Source organism: Labrus mixtus, chromosome 16 (genome assembly GCF_963584025.1).
Source record: "Labrus mixtus chromosome 16, fLabMix1.1, whole genome shotgun sequence".
Classification (NCBI taxonomy): Eukaryota; Metazoa; Chordata; class Actinopteri; order Labriformes; family Labridae; genus Labrus; species Labrus mixtus.
The window spans coordinates 5,482,960-5,510,321 of NC_083627.1; the positions used below are offsets into that span (position 1 = coordinate 5,482,960).

At 43.3% G+C, this 27,362-nt stretch overlaps 1 protein-coding gene and 1 long non-coding RNA gene across 19 annotated transcripts in view; one reads left to right on the forward strand and one right to left on the reverse strand.

The window, feature by feature from the left end:
* LOC132990656 (uncharacterized) overlaps window positions 1-27,362 on the forward strand; it is a 316,893-nt gene that overhangs the window by 131,449 nt on the left and 158,082 nt on the right. The gene's annotated exons all lie outside the window — the stretch shown is intronic.
* Window positions 144-27,362, reverse strand: part of pleca (plectin a) — a 111,473-nt gene continuing 84,254 nt past the window's right edge. For 15 of the 18 annotated variants that reach the window (XM_061060501.1, XM_061060502.1, XM_061060512.1 and 12 more), the window contains 27 exons: window positions 26,999-27,105; window positions 25,893-26,012; window positions 25,687-25,782; window positions 24,512-24,639; window positions 23,782-23,875; window positions 23,527-23,681; window positions 22,523-22,865; window positions 21,749-21,826; window positions 21,022-21,183; window positions 20,835-20,939; window positions 20,644-20,739; window positions 20,345-20,470; window positions 20,071-20,223; window positions 19,781-19,935; window positions 19,569-19,695; window positions 19,224-19,407; window positions 19,017-19,037; window positions 17,807-17,964; window positions 16,743-16,921; window positions 16,514-16,652; window positions 16,026-16,382; window positions 15,697-15,780; window positions 15,506-15,610; window positions 15,197-15,295; window positions 9,167-12,514; window positions 1,656-8,654; window positions 144-1,091 (listed from right to left, as the gene is read on the reverse strand). In XM_061060501.1, coding sequence (XP_060916484.1) covers window positions 2,454-8,654; window positions 9,167-12,514; window positions 15,197-15,295; window positions 15,506-15,610; window positions 15,697-15,780; window positions 16,026-16,382; window positions 16,514-16,652; window positions 16,743-16,921; window positions 17,807-17,964; window positions 19,017-19,037; window positions 19,224-19,407; window positions 19,569-19,695; window positions 19,781-19,935; window positions 20,071-20,223; window positions 20,345-20,470; window positions 20,644-20,739; window positions 20,835-20,939; window positions 21,022-21,183; window positions 21,749-21,826; window positions 22,523-22,865; window positions 23,527-23,681; window positions 23,782-23,875; window positions 24,512-24,639; window positions 25,687-25,782; window positions 25,893-26,012; window positions 26,999-27,105 — 12,920 coding nt within the window. In that variant the 3' untranslated portion in view covers window positions 144-1,091; window positions 1,656-2,453. The remainder of the gene's footprint in view (window positions 1,092-1,655; window positions 8,655-9,166; window positions 12,515-15,196; window positions 15,296-15,505; window positions 15,611-15,696; window positions 15,781-16,025; window positions 16,383-16,513; window positions 16,653-16,742; window positions 16,922-17,806; window positions 17,965-19,016; window positions 19,038-19,223; window positions 19,408-19,568; window positions 19,696-19,780; window positions 19,936-20,070; window positions 20,224-20,344; window positions 20,471-20,643; window positions 20,740-20,834; window positions 20,940-21,021; window positions 21,184-21,748; window positions 21,827-22,522; window positions 22,866-23,526; window positions 23,682-23,781; window positions 23,876-24,511; window positions 24,640-25,686; window positions 25,783-25,892; window positions 26,013-26,998; window positions 27,106-27,362) is intronic. The other 3 variants (XM_061060503.1, XM_061060506.1, XM_061060513.1) reach the window with 1 other exon arrangement.

Genomic DNA, 27,362 nt, shown 5'->3' on the forward strand with positions numbered 1-27,362 from the left:
AAAAGGAGGAGAATATGCAACCTTCAAGGACAGGCAACAACACCAGTTTTCCATGTTAATATCAATTAATCTATCATCTGATATAAAGTCTATTTTCTTCCGTTAGAAGCCAACATGTTTTGCCAATCAATTAATAAATACACTTGAGAGTGAATATTTTATTTCCATGTTTATTTACATAGCGTAAGGTGTTGCAATAAAATTCCTTGTCACCCTTTTATTATAAATACACCATTTTAACCAAGGCTTGGCAACCCTCATTAAAATACATCCTTCAAACCTTTTCAAACGCAATAGGAAAACAAATGCTTTAATGGATACAATATTTCATTTCCGCACCTTTTAAATGTTAGTAAATCATGCAAAGCAAGGATATAGAGTATGAAAATAAAGTGATATAGATTGCAAGTGTTGCTTTATAAAGTAGAATCGTAAATTAAAACAAGTATATGTCGTGAAAAATACAAATACTGGGTCTGGTGGCAAAGCTTAAAGATCTCTCTCAAAGAAATGTTAATTCATGGCTTTTAGCATTAGTGCTTCATATAGTTATCAATGTACAGTACATACATTATTATCTGTGTAGGGAAAATGTTCATCTAACATCAATCTTAACTATTAAACATTCAGACCGATCACTTTAGCCCTGTGTGACTACCACACTGTAGACTCTGAAATGCTTTTACAGTTATTGTTTTAAAGTTCGATTGTGACGTACAGTCGCTGTACAAAGGCTTACCTGATAACACAGTACTCATACCATTATGGTTAGCATTGCTCATGCATCAGTGTGGTCACAGTGTAACCACTGCACCATCTATTAATACTCAACACACCACTGAAGGGTTCAAGAGTATATTGCAGGCACTTACAAAGCACGGTTTAGGCCTTTAAATGAGTTCAAGATTAGATACAAGTTTAAAAATGATTCACTGTTAAAGGAATCTGATGAAACATAGTCGTGTATGAGCAAGTGTGTTACTGTACTGTTGCATAAAATCATTGATTACAGTGGAGTTCATATTGATGCCACAGGCCGTTGGAAGACATCTGAGGAGAGCACTGGAGAAGACTTGGCCTGTAGACAATATCTGGAACAGACAAATTCAACACTGATCAACATCACATGATGCTAGACGACTCATTTCCTCGTCTGTTGAACGGGAATTTAAACTCAGACTAACCGAGTAGTCTGAAGGTAAGAAAAGAGTAAATCAATAATAAATTTTAGAATTTTGGCTAAATTTATTTAGTTTCTGCCCTTAAACCATATAATATGGCTGGTGAGTGTGGCTAACATTAGCATTGCTAGCACCGCAAGCTTCGGTCCCCCTGCAGGTTGACATCAACATGCCTGTGTTCAATGTGGTTACACACTGCTCCGGTCAATATGCCATTGAAACCTACGTACATTTTTATCTCCATTTTCTCAATCAAAATACTGCCAGACCACTCTGCTCCTACGAGATGCTCTTCATTCAGTGTGCTTGTTTACATCTGGGTAATAGAGCGGGGAGAGCAGCCCCAACTAGTGGTGGGTGACTACTTTGCAGTTTGAGCAAAACCATTTCACCAGCATTTCACCAAGAATGGCACACACACAGAAATTGCAGTAAACTGTGAGATGTTTGTATGTAAATCTATTTTTTACATACCTTTTGAGGTGTGAAGAAAAGCAGGGACTTGTTTATGTTGGTTTTGAGGTTTGATGTTTTAAGGTTTGACTGGTCATAACAGGCTGGATGAATCTGCCCGGTGAGGGATCTCGCTTTTTGAGCTCCATTTCATGAAGTTTTCGTGTTGTTGTATTTCCAGGTTGAATGAAGATTGGGGATGGAGTAGACATTGGCAGTGTAGCCCAGGAGAGAAAAGATCTTGAAGCTTGGCATTATTAAAGCTGACACTTTTAGTGTTTATTCATATTCGGAGGACTCCTTATTCTGCTCTGCAGAGTTGTATTTATCTCTTTTCAGCTATCTTTTTTAAAAACTTTTCAGAAATATACACATGTACAAAGATTTCTGTTTGTACAACAACAATTTGGTTCCTCTTGACAATCAGGTTATTGGTAATGAATGGTTTTGGTTATTGTGTAATACACAATATTTTAAATAAAAATCTTGTTTGTTGAATGGTAAATTCTTATGATATACTTTTTAAACAAAGAAAAAGAGAAAGAACAACTTCTGCAATAGACACTAGAAGTAATCAACAGCTATTGCATAAGCTTGGTACAGTACAGTTTTCAGGAGGAAGCATAAACAACTAAAAGAAAAGTGAAATATACTATAAACAAATATTCAACTTGTAAAAAATTAAATATTAAAAGACCTGTAACAACCACATGCAGAGCAGAATAAAGGTAGCCCTTATTCCACTGAGAATTAGGCATCTGGTGAACACTGTGGTTTTGTAGTGTATCCTTCCTTTAGAAATCATTCCTTTCAGACTCATCAGTATCTGCGGCTGTAGCTCGGTGAACCGTACGAAGTGGAAGAGAAGGTTGTTGTGAAACTGGATCCTGTGGCATCAAAGCTTCCTCTCCTGGAGCCTGACCTTGAACCAGTTCTTGAGCCAGACCTTGACCCAGTAGCCGAGCCGGACCCGCTCATGCTGTAGGGGCTGTAGAGGCCTTTGCTGGATTGAGATGACGCTTCAAGTAGTCGCAGACCAGTCCCCTCCTCTACCATGCTTCTTTCCATGGCGTCCTTGTAAGAGATTTTCAACTTGGTTTTAGGGCATGTGAGGTATTTTGAGTATGCACTAACATCCCGTAACTTCTGTGCAGTGCGTGCATCTAAGGTGCCCTTCTTTACAGCCTCATCTATGGAGACTCTGCTGGTGGCATCTGGTTCGATCAATCCACCAGTGAGATACTGGACCTCAAGGAATCTCTGCCCAGCCTCATAGTACAGCCAGCCTTTCTTTAGAGCTTGGGCTGCTGACATTTTAGTTTTGGTTCTCGGATCCTCAAATCCATTGCATGCTTTCTGGGCTAGACTGATGCGGTCCACCATGATTTTATCCACGAGACCTTTGTTCATTGCATCTGCAACAGAGAATTTCTCTCCAGTATTTGGGTCGATGATCCCTCCCGTGCAGGCCTGAGCCTCCAGCAGCCTTTGGCCTGTAATGTTGTCCACAAGGTTTCTGTGTATAGCCTCTGTGACCGATACCTTCTCCAGTGTTTCTGTGTCTAAGATGCCAGCCACAGGACCAGTTTCCTCTGTTGGGTCGTTCCACGTGGTTGCTGGTGTTTTTATAGAAGGTACTGGGCTCATATTGTAAGAGGAAGAGGAGCCAAAGGACGATGAACGTGATCTGACACCGCTCGTGTTTCCAGACAGCATGTCTGCAAACTCTGTGATGGATAGGTTGCCTGCCCGGTACTGATCAAGAGCCGACTTGTCAATAAGGGCTTTTGAGATGGCGTCATCGATGTCATACTGCCGACCAGACCTTCTGTCAATGATCATGGATTTCACAACTCCATCAGAGGAGGTAAAGGTAATTTCTTCCCATTCACACTCCTGCTCTGAAAGCTCAATGTAAGTCTGGTGGTCTATAAGGCCTTTCTGGTACGCCTCGTAGACAGACATCTCTTTGCCGGTCTCTGGATCAACAATGACGACTCTACGTTTGCGAACTGAGGATTTGGAAGACGTCTTCCTCTCTCGCTTCTTTTCTTTAAGCAGCAGAAGAGCGAGACCTGTTTCTGGGTCTGTCATACATCTCTCCATCAGCTGCAGGTAGGTGAGATTTTCCTCTGTGTTAGGGTCAAAGAAGCCCTTTGTGTCATCTGATGGGTCGGTGAGGATTTCATTCATTTCCTCATCAAAGAGGCCACGTTCATATGCTGTTTCAACAGGCAGGCGATGACTCTCCTGTGGATCAATGATTCCACCGGTAGCAATCTGAGCCTCTAGCAGGCGAATGCCATGGTCTTTAAGAATAAGACCCTTCTTCATCGCCTGGAATAGTGAGATGACCTTGCCAGAGTAAGGGTCCTTGTAGCCTGTGACAGCTCGTTCAGCTGAGAGGAGTTTATCCTTAAACTCCGGGCCAACAACTGCGAACTTCACAGCTTCAGCCACATTTAGCTTCAGGTTTTTAATAGGATCAATCACATACCCTGTGGAAGCTTGGGCTTCAAGAAGCTCAAAGGCAGTCCCGGGCCTAATCATGTTCTTCTTCATCGCTTGGTAAATTGACAGACGGTCTTTGCTTGATTCTACGTACACACCAGCAATACAGCTGGTACCCTCAAGGAATTTCTTCAGGTCTCTGCTGACCTCCTCCACTGTGATGGTACCCTCGGTGAGTTCATTGTATGTCTTTTGGTCAATAATCTGTGATCGAAGCAGCTCTTCGGCAGTGATCTGCTTTCTGAGACCCTTGAAGAGAAGTCTTCTGTCTGACAGTGAAAGCAGGCGCAGCCCGCTCTCTTTATCCACTCTGCATCTTTTAAGCAGCTGAGCATAGGACTGTTTGTCTTCTGATGTAGGATCGGTGTAACCTCGCACATCCGCAGTAGGTTCAGATATTCTGTCAAGAGTCTCTTTGTTGATGTATCCACGCTGCAAAGCAACATCAGTGGGGAGGCGGAAGTAGTATTCAGGATCCATTAATCCACCAGTGGCATTCTGGGCTTCCAAAAGCCCCAAGGCATAATCCTCAGGAATGAGGTCTTTTTTCATTGCCTGGAAGAGAGAAATCACTTTCCCACTGTACGGATCTTTGTAACCTGTAACTGCCCTTTCAGCAGAGAGCAGTTTGTCATGAAGTTCTGGGCCGACAAGCCCCTTGCGTACAGCTTCATCAACAGTCAGAAGTTCATCTTTCACTGGGTCAATCATGAATCCTGTTGCTGCTTGCGCCTCAAGCAGATTCAGAGCAACCTCAGGCTTGATTTTTCCACTCTTCATAGCCTGGTAAATGCTGATCTTTGGGGGGCTGTCTGACATGATTCCAGCAATGCAACCAGTACCAAAGAGGTACTGCTTCACTGATGGTCTTTCCATGACCTCACGAATAGTTATCTTCTCTTGTTTCAAGAGGTTGTAAGTGTTCAAGTCAATAATCCGAGCACTGTACAGCTCATCAATAGTAACTCTTCTTCTGATTACATCACAGGACATGCCTTGCTCTGATTTTAGGGTCTCCCTTTGTTCAATGATTTCAATAATGATGATGAGCATTCTGTCCTTTGAGATTTGCCCTAAGCGAAACTGCTCCATGAGGCGGCGTCTCTCCTCTTCTGGAAGCATATTTGAATTCATTACTTCCCAAATAGTCATACTCTTTCCTGCAAAGTTCTTATGAGGGATCTCAATTTGAGTGTTGGTTAGATCTGTTTGGGCTTGCTCCTCTGTATACTGATAGGATTTTTCAACAGGAGCAGGGGCTTCCACCTTTGTCAAAGGCAGGTAGCACAGACCAGAGATGGGATCTTTGACACATTTCTCCACCAACTGCTTGTAAGTGACATTTTCATTGGTGTTGGGATTGGTAAAACCTTTAACGTCACCTGAAGGTTCATTGAAGGATTTGGACATTTGTTTACTCAAATAGCCGCGCTGAATGGCCACATCATTGGGAACACGATGGCTACTGGTCGGATCAATGATCCCCCCTGTGGCAGACTGAGCCTCCAGGATGGGGATGGCATGCTCTCTGAGAACAAGCTCTTTCTTCATGGCTTGGAACAGAGAAATCTTATTGCCAGTATAAGGATCTCTGTATCCAGTCACTGCTTTTTCGGCTGCAAGAAGTTTTTCATGGAGCTCTGGACCAACAACTCCTTCCTTCACAGCATCATCCACAGAGTATTTCTGACTTTTGACTGGATCAGTTATGAAACCAGTTCCAGCTTGGGCCTCTAGTAGGGCAAGCCCAGTGTTTTGTTGCAGGATGTTCTTTTTCATTGCTTGATATATGCTAAGCTTCTCTTTTGAATCTCCCATAGTAATACCATCAATGTGGACTGTTCCCTGCAGGTACTTCTTGACTTTGTCGGTTTCACTAACCTCTTTAGGTGTCTTTTTACCCTGTTCCAGTTCATCGAATGTAGCCTTATCAATGATGTTGGAATCAAGCAAAGAGCGGGCTGTGACTGGAGCCCTAAGGCCTTCAAAACAGGCCTCTTCTTTTGCTTCCTCCTCTTTATCCTCAACCATTGTAATCACAATCTTGATCAACTTCTCAATCGTCACCTGTCCCATTCTATACCGGCGAATAAGCTCTATTCTCTGCTCCTCAGTGATGTATTCAGAGTGTATGATTTCCCAAATTGTGACTTTTCTTCCTTTGAAAGGGCCATAGTCAAGCTCCATAGTTGTCTGGTTCAAAGCCTCTTTTGTTTTAGCCTCTGTAATTTGTTTCTCTTCTTTTGGCTTTGCAGCCTTCTTTGTAAGAGGAAGCAATGGGAGTCCGGTTTCTTTGTCGGTGACACATTTTTTCATGAGCTGGGCATAAGTTGAATCTTCTTGTGAGTTAGGATCATAAAAGACCTTTGTTTCATCCGTGTTGGTGTTCAGGGTCTTGCTCATTTCCTCATCAAAATATCCACGCTTACAGGCAACCTCGTGTGGGATACGATAGCTTTTAACAGGGTCAATGATTCCACCTGTCGAGAGCTGTGCCTCAAGCAGACGAACGCCATGGTCTTTCTTGATAAGGCCTTTGTTCAAGGCCTCAAACAGGGACACGTTTTTACCAGTATATGGATCTTTGTAGCCACTAACAGCTCTCTCCGCTGACAGGAGTCGTTCGTGCAGTTCTGGTCCCACCAGACCAGACTTAACAGCTTCATCAACAGGGACTCTCTCATTTTTGACCGGATCGATTACAAACCCAGTTGCTGCTTGAGCTTCAAGAAGATTTGCCACAGTTTCTGGAGACAGTAATTCTTTCTTCAGAGCTTGATAGAAAGGCATTTTCTCCTTGGTGGGTTCATTCAACAGTCCAGCAATGCTGGGTGTTCCATGTAGTGCCTTCTTCACAGGCTCCATCTCAGAGATCTCTTTAACTGTTATCTTGCCATTACTCAACTTATTAAACAAGTCTTTGTTGATAATCTTGGATTCCAACAGTTCACTAGCAGAGACAGGAGCCCTCAAACCACTGAACACATTTCCATTATTCTTCTCCTTGTCTTCAACAACAGTGATGACGATCTTAATAATCTTCTCTACTGTGATTTTGCCTGTCTTGTACTGGCGAATCAGTTCTCTTCTTTGCTCGTCAGTGAAGTATTCAGAGTTTATGACTTCCCAAATGGTGACAGTTTTGCCCTTGAACCTTCCAAAAGGCACACTGACGTTTGACATACTTAACATCTCTTTAGTCTCCTGGTCTGTGTATGTTGTCTCACTTTCAGCAGCTTTCTCTGACACTGGTAAAATCAGCATTCCTGTCTCTGCATCTTTGGTGCATTTCTCCAGGAGCTGTTTGTAAGTGAGTTGCTCCTGAGTGCTGGGGTCAATGAATAACTTGCAATCGTCACTGGGATCACTTAGCTTCTTGTTCATGTCTGCATCAAACTGACCCTGTTTGTAGGCGGTCTGAAGTGGCACTCTGTGACTATTGATGGGATCGATGATACCGCCAGTTGCAAGCTGTACATCTAGGTATTTTGTGGCCTGCTCCCTTTCAATAAGTCCCTTCTTCATGGCCTCAAAGAGAGAGATTTTAGCTCCAGTATAGGGATCTTTGAAGCCTGTGGCGGCTCGCTCTGCAGAGAGCATTTTATCGTGAAGCTCAGGGCCGATTAGCTCATCTTTGACAGCATCATCTACAGAGAGAAGCTTATTTTTCACTGGATCTACAATGTAACCAGAAGCAGCTTGAGCCTCCAGCAGCATCGAGGCAGTGTTAGGTGTGATCATTTTCTCTTTCATGGCCTGATAGACACTCTTTTTCTCTTTGGATGGAGTCAAGACGCCTCCAATCGTGTTTTGACCCTTAAGACATGATTTAACTTTATCAGTCTTTCCGAGGTCTTGAACCGAGGTTTTTCCCTTTTTCAATTTGTCAAACTCCTTTTTGGTCAGGACACCAACGTCAAGCAGCCTTTCAGCAGGGACTTTCTCCCTTATACCTTCAAATGCTAAATGTGATTCTCCATCTTTCTTCGCTCCGTCCACGTCGACAGATCCATTGAAAACTTTCTTTGTTGTTCCCACCATTGTCATAGAAACTAACTCCTCTTCAGGAACGTCATCAGTTTGGACTTCAATTTCCTTTGTTTTGGAAGTAGCCTGTTTGGAGGTGACCTCAAGACTCTTAAGTTTCTCTCTGAGCTTTTTATTTTCCTCTCCCAAAAGTTTTTCCTGTTCAAGCCGTTTCTTTTCAAGCACTTCCATTTCTTTCTGCTTGTTGGTCATCTCTGCCTCAGCACCCTTTTGTTTCTTGACAGCGTCATCCATAATGGCCTGGAGCTTCTTCTTCTCCTCTTCCAATAGCTTCCGCTGACGTTCTTGTTCCTCCTTAAGAGCTTTGGCTTTATTCACTTCATCCTCAAACTGTTTCTGAAGCTTCTTTTTCTCATCTTCTACTGCCTTTTCTCTCTTCAACAACACATCCTTCTCTGTGAGGAAGGACTGCTGAAGAATGGCCTTCTGTTGCTCGATTTGTTCTTGCTGGGCATTTGCCATCTATTTGGAAAAAAAGAACACAATAAGTCTAGATTTAAACAGGATATAAGCCATTTCCTACAAAGAAAAGTAGGTCTCAATTACACTTCAACAATTGTGGAAGTATGCTTTACACGATTTTACACTACTACCCATTCTCATGTGTTTATCTTATGTTAGAAAACAGCCAGAAACCAGATAGCTTAGCGCATCATGAAGACACATATGAACAGATATCCAGTCTAAGTCTAAAGGCAACAAAGTCTACCAACTACTATTCACTTGTTGTATCTTGTTTGATTTGTAAAAAATGAAATATTTAGAGCAAATATTTCAGAGAAAGTTTGAAAATGACAAAACAGTCATCATTTAACTCTGCAGAGATTAGATTTTGAATTCATATAAATTGCTGGATGTTACTTAAGATCTGCAATTTACATGAAATGTTACAGCCGCTTCCACAGATATTAGTGTGTTTATACGTTTTGGTTAATTTAATGGGCTGTGTGAATGAACTTCATGTATAAAAATACCTCTTTAGATTTCTTCTGAAGCTCCTCCGCCTCTTTTTTCAACTTCTCTCTCTCTTTTTCGAGGTCAGCGATGGCGTTCTTCAAGCCGTCAGCCTCCCTGGTGCTCTGCAGCCTCTGTGTCTCCAACTTTTGCACAACAACTTCTCCACTTTGCTTTTCTGTCTCTTGTAGACGTGCCTTTGCTTCGTCAGCTTGGTTCTTAAATTTCTTCGCCTCCTTTTCAGCTTTTGCCTGAGCGTCACTGAGCTCTTTCACCTTCAATTTCAGTCTCTCTGCCTCTGCTGAAACCTCCATTTGCCTCTTGCGCTCGGCCTCCAATGATTTTTGGAAATCGTCAGTCTCCTTGTCAAGGCGCTGCTGGATCTGTTGTTTGTCCTCTAGTAGTTTTTTAGCCTTTTCCTGTGCCTGGTTTTTCTGTTTCTGGAGCTCCTGTGCCTCGGCTTTCAGTTTTGTAGCCTCCTGGATCGCCTGCATTTTCTCCTTTAGCATTTTCTCTGCAAGAGCCCTCTGTTCTGTTAAGTCGGACTCAGCGACCTGTCTCTGTCTCGCTGCTTCCTCTGCTTCCACACTTAGTCTCGCAGCATCCTCCGCCAGGCTCTTCATTTTCTCTGCTTCCTCTTTGAGTAGTTTCTGTGTATTATCTTTATCTTTCTTCATGAGACGTTGGTTTTCTTCCTCAATCTTCAGCTTGAGTTTCAGGAGCTCGTCCATCTGCTTCTTAACCTTGGACAGTTCATCCTCCACCTGGGCCTTTTGCTTGACAGCATCATTAACTTCACCTTTGACTCTCTGGAGCTCCTCATCCAACACGACTTTCTGCTTGTTGGTCTCATCCAGCTTCAGTTTAACCCCTGTAAGTTCTTTCTCCACCTGAGACTTCTGCTTCAGAGCTTGTTCTGCTTCTTTTTTGTGTTTGGCCATCTCTGAATCGGCTTGCTGCTTGGCCTTCAGAGCCGCTGCTTCAGCCGCTGCTCGCTTGGAGGCCTCGGCCTCTGCTTCTTTCCTCAGTTTCTCTGCATCTCCTTGAGCTTTGGCCTGTTTGGCAGCTTCCTCCTCTGCAGCTTTTTTCTGTTTTTCAGCCTCCTCAGCTTTTTGACGGAGCAGGGCAGCCTCCTTCTCTGCTTTCTGTTTGGCTTTCTCAGCGGCTTGGGCAAGTTTCTTAGCATTTTCAAACTCACCTTTCAGTTTTTCCTGAGCAAGGGCGTCGTCTTTATTCTTGCTGAGAACGTCCTGGGCTTTCTGCTCAGCTGCACTGCATTTCTGCGCTGCCTCTTTCGCCAATATGACCTGCTTATCTGCATCTTTTGCAGCCTTTTCCTTCTGTTTATTAGCTTCCTCTGCTTTCTTTTTGAGACGCTCCACTTCCTCCTTGGCAGCTTTGCATTGCCGAGCGGCCTCTTCTTCGGCTGCAGTAATCCTCTTCACCTTCTCCTCGGATTCTTTCCTTTTCTTTTCCTCCTCAGCAGCGAGCTTCCTCAGTTTCTCCGCCTCCTCTTCAGCTTTGAGTTTGCTCTTCTGCGTCTCATCTGCGATACCCTTCAGCTTCTTCAATTCAGCCTCCAAATTGGACTTTTCTTTTGATGCTTTCTCAAAGCTGATCCTAATGATGTGGATTTCTTCTTCAACCACCTTTTTTTGCTTCAGGGTTTCTTCCACAATTGTTTTTTGCCTCACTAGCTCGGTGTCAGATGAGCTCTTCAGGTGTGTGATTTTCTCTTGAATGTCGTGTTTATGCTGAGCGGCTTGATCCTCCAGCAGCTTCCTCTGATAAGCTTCTTCCTCCGCTTTTCTTTTCAGTCTTTCATTTTCTGCTTCTTTAGCTTTCAGAGCGATCTCAGCTTCGGTCTTCAGACGAGTCGCCTCGTTGATGGCAGCCAGCTTCTCCTTGAGTATCTTCTCAGCCTCGGCTCTCTGCCGAGCCGCCTCGTCCTCTGCGATCTGCCTCTGCTTCTTTGCCTCTTCGGAAACTGATCTCAGTCTAGCGGCTTCCTCTGCAAGCTGTTTCATTTTTGACGCCTCAGACTCGAGAAGCTGCTTGCTCTTCTCTGTGTTTGACAGCGTCTGCTTCTCAGCATGAATCTTCATCTGTAGAAGAGAGTCCATCTCACTTCTGACTTTGGCTAGCTCCCCCTCCAGTTGTTTCCTCTGCTTTTCTGTGTCGCTCACCTCTTTCTTCAGTCTCTGGAGCTCATTATCCAACAGGCCTCTCTGCTGTTCAGCGTGTTCAAAGTCAGACTTCAGTCTGATGCATTCCTGCTCTGCAGACAGCTTTTGCTGGGCTATTTGTTCTGCAAACTTCCTCTGATTTTCCAACTCTTTCTCTGCATTCTCCTTCTGTTTCAGAGCAGCGTCCTCAGCTTTAGCCCGTTTCTTGGCATCCCGCTCAGCCTCGACTTTTTGCCTCTCCGCCTCCTCTTGAGTTTGACTCTTCTTCTGCGCTTCCTCCTCAGCTTGCAGCCTCAAGCGGAGAGCCTCGTTGGCTTTCTGTCTCCATGTTTCCAGCTCTTTCTCCGCTTGCTCCCGAGCCTTGTTGGCTTCCTCCTGTTGTTTCCTGAGTTTCTCTGCCTCCTCCTGCAGCTGAAGCACCGTGCCCTGCTCCTTCTTAAGGGACTCCTCCAGTTTGGTTGCCTTCTCGGTGAATGACATGGATGTGGTTTGTAAATGTGTGGCAGCCGTCTTTTGTGCTACCTCCTCTACGACCTTGATCTGCCTCAGTTTCTCCTCCTCAGCCTGTTTCATGCGCCTCTCTGCCTCCTCAGCCTGCATCTTGAATTTCTGGAGGTCCTCCAGAGCTTTCTGCTTCTGTTTGGCCGCTTCTTTTTCCGCCTCAGATTTACGCTTCAGCTCGTCTTCAGCATTCTTCTTTTTCTGAGTCTCTTCGGTCACTTGCTTGCGAAGCCTCTCTGCCTCCTCCTGAGCAGTTTTCCTGAGCTTCTCGGCCTCAGCGGCTCTGTCTCTGAGGTTCTGAAGCTCAGTCTCAGCTGTGGACTTCTGCTTGATTGTCGTCTCTAACTGGATTCTAATTATGTGGATTTCCTCCTCAATTTTGGTTCGACTGCTCAGAGCCTCCTCCAGCTGCTGACCCTTGGACTTGATCTCCTGCTCGGACAGACTCTTCAGCTGGTGCAGCTCCTGCTGTATGTTCTGTTTCTGCTTCTCAGCCTCCCCTGCCACATCTTGCCTCTTGCTGGCTTCCTGTTTCATCTTCATCTTCAGCTCCTCGGCTTCTTGTTCTGCTTTGGCCACAGATTTGGCCTGAGCCTCAGCCAACTGCTTCTGTTTGTCTAGCTCAGCTTGAATCTCGGCCATCTTTCTCCTCTCCTCTTCTTTGAGTTTCTCAGAAGCTTTCTGTATTAGTAAAGCAACGAGGGAGTAAAGGTGAAGAGAGAGAATGTTAAAGGTGTTAGACTGTAAAATAGAACTTCAATATGAAAGTAGTTATTCAACATGTAGGTACATGAAAATGTAAATACATGATCATCTGTTACAGTTAATCATCTACAACACGTAGACGACTCTTATGTATGTATTGGGAAATGCTTGTCATGTTTTCAAAGTACGGCACACAAACTGACACTTCACAACGACACGAGAAGACACTCGGCTTTCATGCAGATATTTTGAAGGATTCCTGTTCTACATCAGCTGTGTCATCCCTCTGGGTTACATTTTAAACATTTACAATACCAGCCTGTTACAAATAAAATCTACTGATGATGTTAAACTATAAACTAAAACTTTTGTCAGAGATTGATACGTGTGTTGATTTAGATGTCACATTAAAGGCAGGGTTGGTAATTTCCTCCAGATCCACTTTTTCAGATTTTGGTTGAAATTGTCTTTAGGTCCTGACAGAAATTAATAACTCATGTTCTCTGAAAAAGGAATGAAGAAAATCAGTCATCTGTAGCATTTTGTAAGCCTGTAAAAACTTCGACCAATGTCTGCCACGAGGTACCAACCTGATGAACCAATCAGGCGCCTCCCTGTCTCCCTGCTCGCGCTCAACCCCATGTGTGCACTGGCCCACACTCAAAGCATGGACCAATGGCGCTTGTGCATGTAAGTGAGGGGCGTGGCTTTTGAGGGAGCACAGAGGGGAGGGGGTGGGTGTAGACGGAGCACTGAGGGAATGCTACTTTCAAAATCATGTTTTTTTAAATTACCAACCCTGCCTTTAAGCCTAAATATTGTAAATGTGGGATGTAAGATGGTTGCATATTTCAGTCACCATTAAAGTAAAGTATTAGTAAAGAATAAATCATTAGCAGCATGCATAAAAGTGTTCACTGCAGCAGGTTAGAAAGTTCAGAAACAGCCAAATAATCAGTCACAGACAGATCAGAAAACAAGAGGAATCACTTCTAAGAAAAGCAAAGTGATGCAGCAAACAAAGCATGAAGTCATGTTGCACTGAACACAAAGTATGCCGGTTTAAAATCAAAGTGACAGTGACATAAATCCTGGATTAAGATGCTTTATTTATGACCACAGATATTGATGGGGTGAGTCCTAATCTTTCGTGAAAATGGTGATGATTCATTGTGTAACTGTGCAGGTGATCGACACCTCAAAGGAAGGTCCAAGACTTTAGAAACCTGTCAAACTGATCTCTGATTCAACTTCAGATAAGGACAATAACGTACAGTGCATCAGCACCAGTCCACTCATAATGCAAATCAACGCAGGCTACGGAAGCCCTAAGTGGACAAACATCAATACATTTTATTCAGCTCTGTTTTAGCGTGATAGTAAGTAAATCATGGCTCTTTTTTACCCAGAGATCTCAAGACATTTTTCTTGATATCTTGGGATAACAACTCAGATTTTCCAATGATAACAAGAGAAGCACGTTTCAGATGTTTTCACAAGATCGCGAGAAATAACCTCGTGATCAGAGATTAGATAAAGAAAGAGATTCTCAGTTATCTTGAGATACATCGACAAGTAAATCGTAAAGAAATGTTCTCATTATCACAGGAAAACAGAGTGAAATATAATGTGTGGATGTACAGTATGTCCGCTAAGGGCTTCCGTAGATGACAACTCATTTTTTGAGAATGAGAAGATGTCAGACTTTTCTGATTCTCACATTAGAGGGTTTGCTGTTCTTCTTTGTTTAACTTTAATGAACATAAATAAAACTAATTCATCAACTTTTGTTAAATTTCAGACAAAGAAAAACTCTGAAGGTAATCAGTGATGAAAATAATCAGTATAAGAAACAGTACAGTTACATATCTTAAAGTGCTTTTGTGTTTCGTTATAAAACTGAGACGATGGACATGTTGACATTTACATTAACAAAGTGTTATTAGCTAACAGGAAGCTAATGCTACCTTCTTAATGAACCGATCATGATCTCAAATATAAAAGGTCTCTAAGTACTCCTGAACCTTCCGGTCATTACACACAAACACGTGATGAAGACGAGGATGAAGTGAGAGGGTCTGGTTTTTTAAATACCTGGTGCTTTGAGGGTTAAATCATCTCTTAAGCGTGTGATTAATACTCAGCATGACAAAGCACTGGCGAGCAGGTCAAAAGGATCAAACACAATAGAAAGTTAGAAAAGAAAAGAGAGGGAAAAGGTGCTAAATTAAAGCCTTTTAAATCATCAAAGTGTTGGTGATTTCAAGAGGAAATAAAGAAGCAAACACCAAATCAAACCTTGTTGGGTAAGCAGTGAGAAAGTGAGTCCTACATACAGACTGTGTGGTATGATTGGTGTGAATACACACTGCAGGGGGATGACAGACATGTGCTGTAGTGGGGATGTGATGTGCTGAAACACGAGGATGAAACTGTTTGCTTCACCACTGCGCGCCACGTCTTTTCACGCGACCGTTTTCTAGACTCTGAGCGAGAGAGTCGTGATCTAAGGTGCCAACATTTTGTAAGAATTGATGACAAATTATTTCCCATACATGGTTCAATGGACAGGTAAAGGTGGCGTCTGTTTGTGTTAGAGGACAGGGAACCTGCTGCTGCTGCTGCTGCTGCATGTCATAAAGAGATGTGTGTAATTACCTCTTCCTCCTCCAGGCGGCGCTGTGTTTCAGTGATGAACTTGATGTACTGGCTGGTGAGAGTCATCAGCTCACTGTAGCGGGTTCTCAGAGTTACATACTGAAACAGAAGCAGCAGCAAAGACATGGTGAGAGGTGCACAAACACATTTTCTTTCAGTTTTGTGTCATTCCTATAAGTAAATTAAATCTCCAGGACGATTTCCGATGTGTTTTTTGTTGCAGACAAAAGTTGCAGACAGTCCGCCAAAACACCCAGACTGGATGTATCCACACGCCTCTGATCTTCTAGGTTAAAAGAGTTAACCTACCTCCTGAATGATGTCATCAGACGCACACTCCATTTTTGGTTTCTTTATCGGAGAGGCGATGGGATCCTGGAGGGCTTTGTAAGTCAGAAGCTGGAGCTCATAGTCCTAAAAGACGATGGAGAAAATGTTCTCAAAACAAGCCACAGCAAATCATTCCCTTTGTTGTGAAGCTGTAAAATAATGAATCAAACCTTGACTGAATCAATGTAATCCTTTGCATTTTTCTGGCAACCTTCAATCTTGTCCTTGTTTGCCTCGATCTCTTCCAGGAGTTTCTGTAAACAAACATTAAGTCATCTATTAGAAGTGATTTTATTTACCTTATAAGTGTGTTTTAAGTATTATTTTAAAATAAGAAGATGACAAGCAGCTTCTTCTCCAACTATCACAATAAGAATCTCATTTTGTAACACACATCGAAAGGCAGGTCTGATGAATGTCCAGTGTACTCTTTCAGTATGACCACCAGAGGGCGCACTAACGGCTCTTTTCCTAACACAGCTCCTCCTTTCCTTCATACCTTCTCCTCTGCCAGCTGCTCCTTGAGAGCCTTGCTGCCACCGATGGGCACGGCCTGAATCTTCTCCTGCCTCTGCCTCGCCTCCCCGAGCCAGCGGATCAGCCACTTGTAGCTGCCGTTGTACGACTTCATGTTGCGTCCGAGGAGGTCGAGCTCCCGCTTCCTGAGGTCGACCTGAGCGAACACGGCCTGCCAGCGCTCCAGGAGGCTGCCGACCAGCAGGCGGTAGTGCTCCAGCTCGGCGTCGCGCTCGCTGTGGATCCTCGTCATCTTGTCGTTGATGGTCGTGGCCTTCTTCAGCTCGTCCTGCAGGCGGTCAAACACCACCTGGTCGGCCTCGGCTTCAGCCTGCATCGACTGACGGACAAAGAAAAGTTAAGATAGTTTAGGAAAAAGCATGCACAGTAAGTTTAATTCATAGCCAAATACAAATCACAGTATGCATCCGAATGAATGAAAAGTTAACATCCTTCTAAAACAGGAAATACCTTCAGCTGACTGCGCTGATCCTCCACCTCCTTCTCTGTCGCTGGCACCTTCTTGACATCACTCAGACGGCTCTCATAGTTCTTCAGCGTGTCCTCTGCGTCTTTAGTGTTTCTGATCACAACATCGATGGTCTTCAGCCTGAAATTAAGAAGTTCATACTTAATTTTAAAAAAAAGCACCAAATCAGCTGGAATACATCCGTAAACACAGAGAGTCACAAAGCCTCACTTGTCCAGGTAGACGGAGGAGAGGCCGTAGACGTGGTCCATCTTCTTCAGCGTGACGTCCAGCTCCGAGCGCAGCACGGGGGCGGAGCTCAGCTGCTGAGGAGACGCCAGAACCTCCTCCGTCTTCTCTGTGATAGAGCCCAAGTCTTTCTTCAAGCCCTCCAACTCAGACTGGACTTTCTATCAGTGGGGGGAAAAAAATGGAAGAAGATTTGGTGAACTGATTGTGACCTCAGACTTCAGCCTGAATCGATTATCTGTCAAATCCAGATGGACTGAAATCATGTCAAATTATTATTTTTTTTAGATCAGATCCAAGATACATTTGTTGTTTTTCAACAGATGCATACCAGATTGAACACTCTAGTCGCTCAAATTGTTTTTCATATTGTTTTTAGCGCCACATGAACGCCACATACGACGACACGGTCATATCCTGAGCGACGGGAGCTCATCGAAGCTGCTTGACAGACTCCATTAAAATACGATCAGCTCCTCTCTCTGAACTTGTCTTCTGCTCTTTCCATTCTTTGGAGTTATCCTCCTGATTTCAACACTGATTACAGTTTTAAACTAACAAGACCAGCTGCAGAGTCTGGCTGACTTTACCACAGCTGCTTTTGATCGGCGGAAGAAGATGACTATCGCTTTAATCTGATGCACAGTGTTGATGTGTTTGTTGGCTGGCAATTCACATGATTCAGATTATTTATTAGTCAATTGATGTGCGTTTGTGCACCAGTGATTTGATTTAAAAGACGGGACTTGACTCGAGATATAACGTCAGGTTACAGGACACAGGAGACTCAACAGCAGCATCGATAAGCTCAAACTAGACCTGATTATTTGAAGATGGTGGCGCATGCTTTGCTGTGGCTCACGGCTCTCCTTTCATCTAATTTGGTACAATTGTATAATGACAATAAAGACTTTCTGTTCTATTCCAACATGACTGATTTTTGGATTTTGAAAAAAGTGGAAGCAGGTCTTTATGGAACTGGGTTTTGATCTGCCCTCCTAACTTCTCACGCAGCTGAATTTGTGTTTTTTTTCTCATCTTGTTACCATTTGCTCTGCAGTCTTCTGGGCGCAGGCTTTCAGCGGCTCCTTGTCAACAAGCTGGCGAAGGCGAGTCACTGTTCGATTCTCACAACTCTCCAGCCTCAGACGCAGGTCCTTGATCTTAGTCAGGTAGGTCTTGCACATGGACTCATCCTGCTCCCCTGGTTGAATAAAAATATATATACAGTACATATTTAAATGGATGTTGTTTTTGTTGTTTTGCGGAGAACACGAGAAAAGTGTGAATAAAGAAGTTGGTTGTTAGTTCAAGTCCCAGGTTTGATTTGATGCAAGAAAAACTTCAGCCTGTAGAATCAAACAGTGAAACATCTGCATAGAAACATGACATATTCAGTGGAAGTTAGTTTGATAATCTGAAATTCATTCAACAGATCTTCTTAAATATTTTTGGGGATGTTTTGTGTTTAACTGACTTGAACCCTAAAATTGTTTAAATAACTTTAAAAACTTTGTTAAATTCAGCGACGACAGTAGCCTAGAGGTTAGGGCTGTGCTGTCGTCCTCCAAGCAGGCGACCCCGGTTAAAATCCAACTTGTGGCTCCTTCTCGCATATCCTTCCCCACTCTCTCTTTCTGCCCCTGATGTCTGACTCTATCCACTATCCTGTCTCTAAAAAAAGGTTTAAAAAGTCCCGAAATAAACCTAAAATGCTGTTAATGATGTCTCATATGGTTTCAGTGGTGTTTGTTATTTATTTACTTGTTGTGTACTGTGATTGGACTGTCGATAATGTTTGCTGTGTGTAAGATTTGACAAGGTGGCAAATGAGTTTCCCAGCTGGGGATGAAAAAAGTTTTTTAATCTAATCTAAAAATAAAATTAATAAAAAGCTAAAAATAGCTACATGTGGTTTAGTACGGTTACTCTCTATGATTTGTTAATGTCTCCATGTCACATTTATACAATCATTAGATGACTATCTGGTGGGTTGTTTGATTAATCAAGGGAGTTCATCAGCTGCTGTTTAAACCCATGCACAGAGAGAGGAAGGCTGAACGGGTGAAAGGAAGGAGGAGGAAACGAATCAGTGAGGATGATGAAGGTGATCGAGTTAATGAATCATGACAGCACAACAGCCCTCAGTGCAAACACACACACACACACACACACACACAGACACACACACACAGACAGGTAGTCGGGTTCAGCCAATCAAAATGCACATCAGGTGCTGTAACTGAAACACCTTACCTGCCCTGGGTGGCTCGTATCCTGAAATGTGAACCCAACAGTCAACTTACACACAAATGACCATGATAAAAAAAAAAAATCAACACAAACGTCTGAGAAATGATTTTTAAATGAAATAAATGTGCTTCATGATGAACATCAGCTCCTTCGGATAATGTCCGGGTGATGATGGGATGAAATGAAAATAAACGATCAGTGCACACACACCTTGTTCTGCAGAGCTGACCATGGTGCTGTAGTGCTGGTTGGCTCTGTTGTAGTTCGACTCCACCTGCATGCGGTCCTCGGCCCCGAACATCTCAGAGTCCTGGCTGTCTCTCAGGAAGTCCTGGTAGTGCAGCTCCAGGTTCCTGAGTGCCAGACGGTACTCCTCCACCCTCAGGGTCTTAAACTGCACAGGCACACACACACATAAGATCCAGTGTTTAGAAGCAGTAGCTGAAAAACTCGTCTGTTTGGAGTCAAACATGCAGCTCAGGCTGAAAATGTGAGCTCCATGTTTTGTGCATGTGTGAAAACACCATTTGTGTGTAGTTTGTCCTGTGTTGTTACCATGGTGACGTTCCAGGACTTGATGATGTGAATGTCTCTCATCAGGTACTGCCAGGACAGCAGGCTCCTCATGTCCACAGACATGGTCTGCCACATGGTCTGCAGCCTCTGGAGGTTTCCATCGAGTCTGAGAGAGGAGACGTGGAGATCAGCACACACAGAGTTTGGATTTAAAACTCATCTAAAACGTCCTGAGGCGACTCTGAACTCACCCAGCAACACTGTTGACAGCGTCCTTGTTGGTGGGGGGAACCAGGAAGCAGATAGACGGTACAGTGGACTCGCTGCCTTTATCGTTCAGCACCCTCCACTTGAAGGGCTGCGAGTTGTTCAGCAGAGCGCACTCGTCTCCTCTGTGGACTGTGATCTGAAGAAAGACAAACATCGATGCTCATTTCTACCTGCTTTATAATGCTGTTTCCTGTGATTAAGCATGTAGCAATCCTCACAAATATTACTTTTAGTAAATAAAGATGATCAAAATGTCATGAGAGATAGTCACCTCCATCTGTTTGAAGTCACAGACGGCCTGGACGGGCTGTTTGCCCTTTATTGCCGTAGCAGGGTTTCGAGGTTTGAGCTGGACGATGGTCTTGGCTCGTCGCTTCAGGCCTTCCACGTGAGTTTTAAACTCATTCAGTTGCTCTTTCTCATCCTGTGAAGAACAAAGAATTCAAACCGAATACCCCGACAATTATCTTTAAAGGTGATTCATGCAGTATTAGTGTTCCGGTTTTTGGAAGTAAACCAAAATCCTGATGAATGAATAAACCTACAGCTGCATCCTGCAGGAGATCTTCCAGCCGTGTGACTGTGATGGAGCGGTCGCAGGTGTACTTCCTCTTCATTGTGTCCTGCATCTTTCTGATCCTGTCGTCCGCCTCCTTCACGTCAGAGAAAAACTAGACGAGGAAGAGAGGGGGGAGAAATTAAAGTTGTAGACCTCGACCTAAATTTACAGGCAGCAACAGTTAGAAGGACAGGTGAGAAAAGAGGGATACAAATTGAACTCTGTGGATAAATTAACCCCATTAAGTATGCAAAGAAAGTTCTTCTGAAGGCACTGTAAACACACCTGGAAGTGGGCGGTGTTCTCTTTCAGGTGGGTTTCGATGCAGCAGCACAGCTGGAGGATCCAACTCCACTGAGTCTGCAGAGCTGCAGTGAAGGACTGAGGATGGAGGGTGAAATTATTCAGTTAAATGTTTAAAGTAAGATTTGCGCATTCAGTTTGTTGTGAAATAAGTCCTGAATCCTAAAACAGACCTCTATGGTCTTCCTGGCAGGGTGTCCGTCCCGCAGCAGTTTGTCTCCTGTGGTCTGGACGCCGTTCATCTTCTGCTCCCTGAGCTCCAAATCTCTCATCAAACCCTGCAGAGAGAAAAAACAACAGTGAGAATCTTTACCAGCATCACTAAAAGGCTGTGTGAGTTATTAAAACAAACTCCTCTACCGAGTAGTTCTCTTTCTTGGCAGCCATGTTGGTGTTTTTGTCACTCCAGTCGTAGTTGACCTCCTCCTCCTCTTTCTCGTTCAGCCACATCAGCTCTTTGGTGGCTGCAACAACGAAGGCGTGAAGCTCTACCAGGTGACGCAGGCGAGCCTTAGAGGAGTTCTGCAAAGAGCAGATAAGAAGGATGTTAAGATACATTCAGAGGGACCGACAGAGTGGTTCAGAAGAAACTGAAGGGGAACAAAGAACTGCGAGGTGACGTCGGGATTCTTTTCTGTTTTTGACTTCACTGAATATCTCTGATACTGCTCGAAAAGAAGCAACAGCTCAGTATGGACTTCAGTTTAAAAATGTCTTCATCCACAATTGATGCAGGGTCCAGCAAGTTATTAAAAGTCTGACTGTTTTAAACCTGCTCAGCGCCACATGCAGGAAAATCAAGTCGGAAAAGTGGGGAAGATATTTTCAAGAATATCTTACAATTATATCTGTATTTTTTGTACCTTTTACAACATTTTTTGTGATATTCTCCAAGGATTTAATCAAGCAGAGGGGACCTGCGTTTTGGCCCGCTGGCACCCTGTTTTTAAATAATGACATCAGCCATACTGCATTTGTTTTTACAGATGAATAGTTCATCAAACCTTTAAATGGGACCATTAATAAGTATATCTTACCATATCAATATTATCACATTTTATTTATGTTTACTTTTTTAACAACTTACCAGCAGCTTGCCGTACTGCAGCTCCAGTTTTCCCAGGTAGTCGCGGTATGCAGCTCTACTGCCGGGTGAGATCTGACTCTGAAGCCGGAGAGAGGACAAAGAAACATTAGCAACAGGATATTATCACTTTGATCTCAAAATCATGTATTCTTAATTAACATCAACTTTTGATGGTTGTGTTTAAAACTGCAGCAGAACTTTTAGCATTTTTTCAAATGTATTTCTTTGGGACTTCTTTAGCCTTTTCATTGGATAGGACAGATGACGAGAGACAGGCAATGTTGAAAGGAGAGAGCGAGGGACGACGTGCAGCAAAGGGCCGTTAAGTTAGATTCAAACCAGACGTCGCTGTGATAAGGACTTTATATATGAACCACAGAACGGCTAGGCTATCAGACGGCCCTCGATTATGGCATTTTAAAACCATAACAAAAAAAAGGGGGGCAAAAAAAAGATAATCTATATCAAAAAAGGCAAAGAAACGATGTTTCAAGAATGAACGTTTCAAGATGCCTGTCATACAATCAAAATCCTTGTGAATATATTTCATATTTTTCTTAAAGGACCCTGTGACTCTGTTTTTTTAATTCCACATTATCTATGCCGTTGGCTTCATAATCAGAATCAAATACTTTTTAGTTTCACCCTTTAACATAAACAGGATGTCGGCTGTGACTGTGTGTAGGCGGGTTGGAATCAGGAGTCCAATAAGATCATATAATGTCTTCTAATTCTCATGTGTGTGTCATCATGTTTAGTATCAGCTGTCTGTACCTCGTCCGCCTTCGCCCTCTCGATCTTGGAGCGGAACTCCTCCACAGACTGGTGCAGGCCGCGGTGGCTGCCCAGCTGGGACTCCACGGTGGGCAGGTCGGTTCCCCACTCCCCGTCGTCCACCCGCCGCTGGTTCTCCTCCACCCAGCCCAGCAGATCGTGCATGTAGCGCATGGTGACATCGTCGAGCTCGGGCCGCACCCTCATGGGGGCCTGCTGCAGGACCTGGACCTGGGCGGTGTGGATCTGAGTCATGGGGATCTGCGTGGTGGTCACGCCGGACTTGAGGCGCAGGTTGTACTCGCTGCGGAGGTTCACCAGCCTCTCATGGAGACGATACACTCTGGAGACAGAATCAGTGGAGAATTGGTCAGGTAGTTTTATCAATTAAACAACATGACATAAATAAACAATAACATTTTATAATTGGCTAAAGGCTCATCTATGATTCCTTAACAAACTAAAATAGACAGATTTCAAAACATGTATCCACTAGAGGGCGCTGTCCCTGTGTCCTGGCGAGCTGACATCATATATCTGTCTATAATTCTGACCCAACTTTCAGCCAGTTCAGACATTTTCCAAAGTATTCTACTTCATAGTTATTTGCTGGTCCGACTTGTTCTGCTCCACACTGCCCCCGTGTTTTCCGGTGGTATTGCAATGTTTGGACCGTATCCGTAAACTTCCAGAAAACTTGCACAAATACGGATAATCTGAACGCAGAGCTCGGACAAAAAGGCTCCGTCTGTATCCTTAAGGGTAAAAGGACGTAGAGCATAATTGAGCCTTAAGAGTCTATGAGAAAAAATGCCAAATATTTACTGCGTCTGCAAGATTCTGAAAATCTATTTTCAGTTTTAAATAACTGCTAAAGGTCCTGTCTTTAGAGGAATCCTTTGCCAGTTCATGTTTAATTAATTTGTACATGTTTAATTAAATAGTCCCATGCTGCAGCTCTTATCTCGATGATGCATAATTTGATAAGTTTAACTGATTTGCACCTGCGATACATCTGCTCAGCTTGAAGGTGGCGTCCATCTTTGAGCAGCTGCACATCGTTGAAAAGGAGGCGAATCATTCCTTCGGCTTTTTCCAGGTCAGCCTCCATCTCTGCTGTGTGCTGGGCCGGTTTACCTGCGCTCATCATCCTCACGTCCTGCAGGACACACACAGACACACACACACACACAGGTATTACAGCTCTGCCTGCTATGTGACAGATTATGTTTTTTCTTAAACTGAGTGTCGCGTCTTACCGTCTGCAGCAGAGTCTCCACCTGGTTGAGCTGCTCCTCACACACCCCGGACTCCATCTGGACCTTGCTGACGACCCTCTGAAGTCGCTCCAGTCTGCAGTCAACGAGACAAAACATTAGAAAAGTGCTTCAGACGGTCTGAACTACCTGAATCTCCTCCAGGGTACCTTGAAGCTCTTTCTGAAGCAGTTGACTGAAGTGAACTCCATTTCTTGACAAATTAAATAAATTGGTGAAAAAGAAGTGAACGCACTCACGTTTTCCTCTGGGGGAATAAATACTTTGCATCGTATCCCTGGTGCATGAACGCCATGATAGATCGCTGTCTGACCACACTCAAGTACAGATGATAGCTTTTCAAAGTCTCTGCAGTATTTTCTCAAAGAGTTTGGAGAACACTAAAAGCTACGCCCTGCCGACCTTGTGATTAAAAGAGTTTATGAGCGATCAAGTGACCGTATTATTGTTGCTCTGGCGATGGCACGGTTGTCATGTGTTTGCCATAATATGATTCCTCTTCCCTTCCCACAGAGCAGTTTCATTTTACTGCCAGCCACAGACTTCATCATTAGGAAATGAGTCATCCTTACACACAGAAACCGTTGAGTGATGATTTCTTAATATCTTGTGGGTTTTTTGGTCACTTTTTCCTTTTTTTTTTTTGTCATAAAAAGTGAAGTTTGCTTTGGCAACAGAGCACATGACGTGGTTAGGAGTGCGCCACACTTACCTCTCAAACTCCGTCCTGAGGAGACGCTCTCGCTCCAGGATGGCAACATGAAGACGACCCCACTCCTTCTCTACATCGAGCGGGTGGTAACCCGGCGGCACTTTGACATGCCCTGCCTGAACTGCACCCTGCAGAAACACAAACACAAGTAGGGCTGGAAATAAATAAACATGTTTTCATCATCAATTCATCTCCTCGTTAATTTCTCCATTTTTTTGTTTAGTATTAAAATGTCAGAAAATGCTGAAAAAGGAAAAACACAATTTATCTGAACCAAAGGAAATAGATAAATATGTCGCTTTATGAACCAAAGTCCAGAGCCGTAACAGAATTCAGTTTATTATCAAAGAAAACAAAGAAAAAGATCCAATAATAACACTTGAGAAGCTATAAATATATTTGATTTTCTTCATCTCACCGAAGCAATAAAAAGCCAAACATTTACTCTGACTATCACTGTGATTAACTGTGATGATTCTGGCTTCAAAAATTATAAAATAAACTCGACTTCAGAGAGGATCGTGCCTGGCTTAACACCACTTTTGACCTTCACAATTCATTCATCAGACGCTTTTATTCAAAGCACATCAGAGAGTAAGAACAACACAAGCAAGGACCGAGAGAGGAGGAGACAACGTCAGGAAGTGCAAAACAAAAAGCTTTAAGTCAGATCAGACACACACGTGCTGACAGGAAGTTTTTTTAAAGTGTATATATCGACGGCTGTTCTCGAGAGTTCTAGTCAGCATCAAAACCATCCTAAACATCGTCATCATCAGGAGGAGAACTTTAAAGATATTTAAAGCCCAGACTGTTTGTGGTGATTTTGAACAAACAGTTTCGAGCTTGTTGAAAAGCCAGAAGGCTCTGAAGCTAGAGAGACAGTATATCATCCTCTAATCTACTGATGAACTGAACACAATACATGTTGATAACTGTGACCTTTGATAAAGTGAACAAGTCTGTGAAATATTCAGAGAGTGTGAGTGGCCTGTAGGTCAAACACAGGGAGGTGAAATCTGAACTGTTTTGTGTCAAACTGGGATTCTTCTCAAACATGTTGATGAGAAAAGAAACTCAGACTTTCATTTATTTATGATAAGAAAAGTTGAGCCCTCCATGGACAGCTACCTGTGATGATTTATTTGTAGTGTGGAGGTGTGGAGGTGGCTCACCTCAAAAGACTTGAAGATGTGTTTGGAGCGGTTCTTGTCCGACTCTTTTGCAGGAAGCTCTGTTTCCTTAAACTTCAGAAACTGACGCCAAAGAACCTGCAGGTCAGCACACAGACGAACAAAAAATGCATCATCAGCTTCATCCTTTCTGTTATTCGACTGGAATGTCAGTTAACAAAAACAACAACACTTTTTTAATGACTGACCTCGATCTCCTCGTAGCTGGTGGGGAACTTCCTCTCCTCAAAGACGAGGATGTGGTGTCTGATCCACTGCAGCAGCATGGTGACCAGCTCGTAGTACTCCTGCCAACGCAGCTCCAGCTCCTGCAGCACACACACACACACACACACACACACACACACACACACACACAGATAACTTTAATAAAATGTGGATAAAGCTCTCCTGAGTGAACTAAAGTAAACAAACACATTTCATTTTCGTTGCCCAGAAGTTCCAAAGCCGTGATGTTTTGACGCTCAGCGACAGGACTCGTCTTTTCTGCATACTGAGATTTGATTTGACACTGAAACAATGACTTCTTTATTCAGCCAGACTCTCTGTTACAGACACTAATCCTCCCAGGACTTTAATCCCTCTTTATGGGGCTATAGTGATATTACTGATAGCAGTTTGAACTCTTTGTTCCTCTTTGCTGTGATGTTCTTGGACCTTTTTTTACTGTGGATTTTTATTGGAAACTAGGAGGATTAGGAGAATTAAATGTGCAACTCACACATCGTGAATAAGTCAATCTTCTTAAGCATGTTGTGCAGAGTGCTTTTCTTGATGCCACTGTCAAATAAGCAACATTTATAGTATTGTGTTCTGCAGCCAGTTGTCATTAGAACGTGTCTGTCATGTTGCTAACTAGAAAGATCTGTTTTCTATTGGCTGATGATGAAGTACAACAAAGGTACTTTTAATATGCATGCACTCAAAATGTTACAAGTCAGAGGACGCAGATGCGTTCTGAGTACAGAAAAAAGGTCCTCTCTTTATTTCTGCAGCCATGTCAGTTTATTTGTCTCTGCATCTTGCCCGGTTGGAGACGCCAGGAGACAAACAAATATGGTCGACAGAGTTAAAAAAATGAAAAGAGCTTCGGTTTGACACGAGTGATTGTGTTCATGAAACTCCAGATAATGTTCCAAATCACAAATTTTTCATGTGGTTTATTTAACGTGAATATTCCTAACCATAAAAACACAACAGTTTAAATAAAAGCATATTCCATTTTACAAGCTTGAGTCTGCTGCAGAGTATCTCAAATGAGGTGATGATGATGATGATGAAGAGGAGGACTTACATTGGCTCTGACTCCGTCCTGAATGTCTGGTACCCTGGGCATGGCATCGTACAGAGAGGAGACATATGTGATGATGGACTTCTCATCTGGATGGGGTACATCCACATCTGTAGAGAGAGAAAGAGAGAGAGAGAGAGAGAGAGAGAGAGAGAGAGAGAGAAAAGACTCAGTGAAATCCAAGAGGAAAGGTGAATCTCGAATCGACAGATCCTGAACTGAAGTCGTTAAAAAAAACGACTATCCAAATATGAATGCATCATCTTCATTGCCCACGCCTCCCTCACACTACAGCAGAACTAATCCGACTATATTATGTGTGAAGCTGAAGTTAAACGCAGCACACATGCTGAAACATTCCCCTTCC